The following is a 6,668-nucleotide window of genomic DNA, read 5'->3' on the forward strand; positions in this document are numbered from 1 at the left end:
TCTATCAGACAAAAGCACTTCTATGATGTAGTACTTTAAGAGATTAGTAATATGTTTTGTTGAGTTTTAAAAGTTCTACATCTGACAGGTATTATGTATACATATAAGTGTAGCCCTACAAGAACACACTGTAGTTTATATTATTGAATATCATGATGTTTTTACTACCATATTATTTGGAAAAATAGTCCTCTAGTGTGTTATAATTATTATATAAAGAAAAATTCCTTCGATCGAATGGACACCAATCAGCGCCTCTTACCACTACACTACGAGCTACGGACCGAATCAGTAGATCTTACTAATTTCTCTGCGTGCTTGTTGCAGGTCTTTATATTATATTTGTTTTCTGCCATCAGTGCCACCTATTAACTAATCTCTAAAGTTATTAAATGTGGACTTAGACTCTATGCACACGGCGAATTCTATATTTTTTTTTTATAACATCAAGTGACGGTACGTACAAGTTGTGCGCCTGATGAAAAGCTACACGCCTGTCCATAACTGTTACAGTGCCACTCAGTGCTTTAAATTGCAAGGATGTGAGGGGTACTATCACTACGCCCGTCACCCTGAGATATAAGTTGTCAAGGCCCACGTACCTGTAGTTTCACCAGCACCCTTACCCTTCAAAACCGGAACACAGTAAAGCTGACACTACTGCTTGGCGGCAGAAATAGGTAAGGTGGCAGTACTACCCTGGACGAACTCTTTCACAAGGTGCTCATCTGCTACTAAATGTATGTATTTATAGATAGTTTTAATTTTAGTTTTGTTTGTTGATTTCAGAAATGAAGTAGCTACATGAAATTCTATATAACTTTCTTGCTTACAACGCGCTGTTTGCGGGAATTTGAATCGATTCGCGAGTATAAAATACGCCGTGTGCAAAGGCTCATACTTTCTCTATTTTGCAATCAAAACAGTACCATCAAGTACAATTAACGCTAAGTGAGTATCCAATCGTGAAATTACTAATCTTCGAAACTAACTAAAACTGATTGTCGATGTTCCATGCGAAGATTTTCATTTTTTCTTAAAGTCGTTCTGAAAAAAAAAAGATTTCTTTTATTTCTTAAAAAAACACAGAATATATGCACTTTATAATGATAGTAACATTTATAGATTTTGACGAAGAACTAATTGCAAGTAATAAAAGAATACTGAACGTGTCTGCTAAGAAACCGTGGTCAATTCAGCATTATCTTGGGGCGATTAATAAACTACGAGGTACTGTAGGCTAGGCTCTACTCTATGAGTAGAACTACTGGCTGAGTGAATATAGTTTTGTATTTAGAATGTGTTTGAAAAAATAGGTTAGAGAAAAGAACATCTTGGCAGTTCAAGAAATAGCCTCAAGAAATAAATATGTGAAAAAATACAATAAACATCTAATTATGAAGTTAATCCCAGTTTATATTTATAAAGTACCTCTCGCTACGCAACGTAAGCTACGTCTTTAGGTTACTAATGGTTGAGGCGCGAATTCCGATGTGAATTTTTTTAATATTTTATTTTTGAAAAATCTCTGAGGGAATGAAAGAGATATATAATATAGCGCTCTTCCATTCCCTAGGAATACGTCTCTAGGTTACAGTACCATAGGTAATGGTACTTCCTCGGAAGTCAGGGACAACGGCATGAAACTTTTTCATGTAATTTTTAAGTTTATTGAATGACGCGATGTTTTACTACCATGATTACTCAATTATTTTTTGGGAAATTACTCCACTAGTTTGATATAATTATAAGAATAAGAAGAAGAAAACTTTATTATGTTCGCCAAGACACAGGTGAATGAATTTAAAAACTATCATATTATAACATTATACACTTAAAAGTTATTTGCACACAAATGCAATTTACTTTTGATAATCTCACATCACAGTAAACACAATAATAATACGAGTAATAATAAAAGTAAATAAGTGTCGCGGCGCACACAAACGGGTCTTGCTCAACATTTTGCTACGGGCAGATTATCCTACATGAGTGAAGCACGGACTCGAGTACAACAATACATAATTGTTATAACAAAGATCGAAACACTAAGAAAAATTCATTCAATCTGGCTGGATTCGAAACCAGTACCCTCAGGCAATCCGTGGCAGATGATCTGCTAATTAAGCTACGGAACGAACTAGCAGACCTATTTTTTATGTGCTTGTTACAGATTTTTGTTTTTGGTTTTAACGACTTTTTTGTCATAGCGCCATCTGTCAGAAATTTATTTCTTCACTCAAAAACGTACCTTTACAGCTACCATCACTGACTAGAGATGTTGCTTTAATTACTGTAATTTATAAGTTTATTGAATTCACCATGTTTTACTACCTTGATATTCAATTATTTTTGTGAAATTATTCCATTAGTTTGTTACAAGTGTATAGATCGAAATACTATGAAAAAATCTTTCGATGCGGCTGGATTCGACCCAGCACCCTCAGGCAATCCGTGCCAGATGCTCTACCAATTAAGCCACGCAACTTCTTTTTCATGGTTCGTTATTTTGTTATTTGATATAAAAGCATGGAGTCATATTTTATGGTTTTATTTTTAAAGTAAATATCTAACTCCCTTTAAAAATGCTTGCTGTTAATTATTTAAATACAATCCAACCGTTGTAATATTATTTATGTTTTGCAACTATGATCTTCAATTTTTTTTAATTATTCGACTGGTTTGTTATAATTATTAATACAAAGATCAAATTTATAGAAAGATTCCTTTGACCCAAAAAAGTACATAAAGGAATTTTTATTTATGTTCGCTCTTTGTATTAATTTAATTTAAAAGTATAATCCAACCATTCTTTATTTCCAAACAAAAATAAAAAGCAAAGTGAAATGAAAAAGACATAAGATTAAGCCACCGTCTAAACAGCTTTGGAGTTACAGAATGAACCTTAAAAATAACTAAACTTAAAAGGAAAAAGAACGATACAAAATAGTGCGCTCCAAAAGACAACATCAGTAAGCCAATTAGGTCAAGACCAATTCAATGACTATAATAATTATAATACAAGAAAAGATTAAAATCACGGAATAACAAATAAATGTGAAGTGGGCGTTCACATATGACAACCAACCTTGTTGGACGTCAACGCTCTCTTAAGCTGCTACTAAACTGCATGCGCAAAGTCCGTATAATACAACTCCATGTAGACGAAATTGACTGCGGGCAGTCACCATTGTAATGCATTTCACATAGCATGATTTCGGTAATGTAATGTAAAATCGAATGAAAAAAGTCGATTTAAATAACTCATCGAGATAATTTGTAACGACGAAAAAATAGATTTACAGACAATAATTTAAAATTATAAACAAAATAAAAAGGATTTCATTATCATGTTATTAAGGTACCAAAAAAACTACACAACAAAAATCAAATCAAAGACAACCAAACAAAAAGTCAACAACAAAGCATACAATCAACTGCAACGAAACGAAATTTGAAGAATTACTCCAAAAACAAAATGAAAACGACTCGCATACAAGGTGTATGCACTCGTATTGACGTCAGATACGCGATAGCTGATTCGATTTATCGATTTTATGGTGTAAATCTATAAGGATAAATATTCCGTTCTATGCATCAAGAAATTGGGTTCATTTATTTTTATCTTTATCATTTAATTTTCTTTTTACTTAATATACTATAATTTTTATTTAAAATTACAACTGCAACAAATATTTTTTGTTATTGATACATTATGACAAATTTACTATTTCTATTTGTAACTTGGTTGAGAGATTAGTTAGAAATAGTATGCGTGTAACGTAAAAATTTGAAATGTCACAGGATTCATCCTACGTGAAATCGACTATACCTAACTGCAGGCAGTTATAGTCTAGAATGAAAGCAAGGACGCTACTTCTGCTAATATAACAACGTTACATTAGTACATTATATTAGTACAACCGCATAACAACGCCGCCGCCGTAATCGAAGCCAAAAACGAAAGCGTGTAGCGTGGATAGATCCACTATTGTTATATTGCTATAATACTCGTACCTTAGGAGGTGATTTTTATGTAGGTACTGTACCCGAAATTAAGACAAAATGTACACAATCTGGGATAAAAAAACGATATATTGAAAAAAAAATAACGCAAAAAAAAAAAAGATATCCTCCTGCGAATGACAATAACTACTTTTGATTCTCGGACTATAAGTTCACAACGACGCGATGACGCTTGAAATTGAAGTCTCAACTGCATTCAGTTGAGTTTCATTTCGACTGCTTGCAGTTAATGCGTAAAGTGTATATGAATGAATGAAGTTGATTACGACTTTACTCATTAACCGCAAACGTGCAGTCAATCTGTTAGTAGCCTTAAGGCAAACGTGCGCTTTACCACGTAAACCAGAAATATTCCGAGTGACTCGTGGTTTAATTGTTCTGTTTTGTTCTGTCGAAATAAAAGTAAATTCGAAACAAAAGTGTACTAATGCCGCTTTTGATACTAAAGCCGCTTGATACCATTTTCATTAGTTTGTTATTCTGTGATTAAAATAGTGAGCTTTGAGTATCGGGCATTTCAGAGAGGAAAATATTCATCCATTTAAAATCACGGTTTCGGCTAAAAGTTGCTTAGTTTTTTCCATAAGTATAATCACTTGCTTTTTATCCGATGAATTAATGGTAAGTTATACTTTGTTCGATGAAAAAATAGGCCTTACAATTTTTTATATGCGATCTCGAGCATCAAAACCGCCGGAGCCATCAGCATCCCATACAACGTAGCCAGCATTGCAGGGTACATGTCGGTGATGCCAACGGAGCTGAACGTAGACACCGTACCTGAGCATCGTGGGCGAGGGACGTACAGACGGTGTCTGATGCAGGTTTCAAGACCCATTTCGCGGATTTTTTGGAAGCTGCAATAGGTATACGAGTAAGTACTGTACCATCTCTAATACTTGAAATTACAGTTTTCGTAAAGTGTCTTTTTAATAGCACGCCATATTGGTCAACTAAATTACACCATGCAAAACTAAACTTCGAAGGTTTATAATGAACTTCCTACTAAAATTAGGATTTGGAATAATTGCAGAAAATCGTTGTATGATATACTATTTAATTAACTTAATGATATGACAGTGTACTATATTAGTGATTTGTTTTATGAAATTGCCATTTAATGTTGTGTGTTTTTTTTTTAATTTAAAAACAATAGAAGATAAAAAGGAACTGTCTTAGTAAATATGGAATCTTTTTTTGTGAAAATAATTTTGGCGTAGCAATTTTTTGGTCAAAGTCAAATGAAGTCATCCTTATAAGAAACTCAGTCTATTAGTATTTAAAAAATGCCAATTTTGTTAACTTTGTATGAAAAAATATTTTATGAAATTTGTCCAACTTTGACTCATACAATGAAATAATCGCTTTAGGACACTGAGTCGATTAGCACGCAAAAAATTTTTGATGAATTTTGTTCATTTTATGGACAACACACGTTTAATCAAAAAATTGACTTGTTTACGCAAAAAAAGATTTAATGGATCCTAATACAGTTTTCTTGTGTCTTCTATGATTTCGAATTTCCCCATACTGTCCTATTTATTAACCTAACCTCCGGTTAAAAAAACCGGCCTCAAAAGTTATTCATTCCTTAGTTTGCCACCCTAAGAGGTGGAATATATTCTTAAATTTAAACGGGACCACATCTGAGTTACCTTTTTTCCAACAAAAAAGAATCAAAAATTGGTTCAAAAATGGCGGAGTTATCGTGTAATATACATTCCAAAAAAAAATACGTGCAGACGAATTGAGAACCTTCTCCTTTTTTTGAAGTTGGCTATAAAACACTGTACACTATATTTTGTACTGAGAACGTCACATCAGACTGCACATTTTTGTTCGAAAATCGCCTCTAGTGCAACGGAACAAGATATGTCAATGTGTAGCTTGATGTTCTGGCGTGTGTACAATTCTATGATAAAAGTAATGTAATGTATACGTAGATAAAAATTTTGAAAACTTTGTATTTAGCAAGGCGCATCGTAATGGTTCAAAATACATTATTATAACACCTTTATAAACTGTGTATCGTAAACAAAGTAAATAAATTTGACTACGTCCAATTTCATTCTTTATTCATTTACGGACTTTGATCATTGTTGAACATGTCAGCTCCGTTAGAAAAACAATAGATACATAAAAAAACTCTTAATAGAATTCAAACAGACAAGTCATCTGAATAAAATTTGTGAGTTGAAGTTTTAACCGACTTAAAAAAGGAGGAGGTTCTCCATTCGACTGTATTTTTTATTGTGTGTATGTTAGGCAATAACTAATTTCAACAAGCATTTGTGAACCGATTTTGAACATTCTTTTTTGTTGGAAAGAGGGGTACCTCAGTATTGGTCCCATTTCAATTTGAAGGAAATATTCCACCTCTAAGGGTGGAAAACTAGTGGATGATTCCGGTTTCGCGCACTTTCCGGTAGCCGATTTCAATAGATTTCAACTTGGAAGAAGTTCAACTTGGCAAATAGATGCAATTCCATGAACTTTTGAGGTCGGTTTATTTTTATAAAAAAATTATTGCGTGTTTTTACGTCTTAAAATTGAATTTTAATACGTAAAAACAGTATTTTTCGCTCTAAGAACACAGGGAACAACATTTGTCTAAAGATATTGTTAATATATTTTATTTGATC

The 6,668-nt window shown here is 33.0% G+C and overlaps 1 protein-coding gene across 1 annotated transcript in view; it reads right to left on the minus strand.

Annotated features, from left to right (window-relative positions):
* Positions 1-892: 892 nt before the first annotated feature.
* The window catches only part of LOC113234802 (probable glutamate receptor), a 20,140-nt gene continuing 14,364 nt past the window's right edge, over positions 893-6,668 (minus strand). The window contains exons 12-13 of the mRNA XM_026470295.1: positions 4,686-4,883; positions 893-1,047 (exon numbers count right to left, since the gene is read on the minus strand). Of these exons, the coding sequence (XP_026326080.1) occupies positions 975-1,047; positions 4,686-4,883 (271 nt within the window). The 3' untranslated portion in view covers positions 893-974. The remainder of the gene's footprint in view (positions 1,048-4,685; positions 4,884-6,668) is intronic.

The sequence above is a fragment of the Hyposmocoma kahamanoa genome, unplaced genomic scaffold (assembly GCF_003589595.1).
Source record: "Hyposmocoma kahamanoa isolate Upper Pololo Valley unplaced genomic scaffold, ASM358959v1 86, whole genome shotgun sequence".
NCBI lineage: Eukaryota > Metazoa > Arthropoda > Insecta > Lepidoptera > Cosmopterigidae > Hyposmocoma > Hyposmocoma kahamanoa.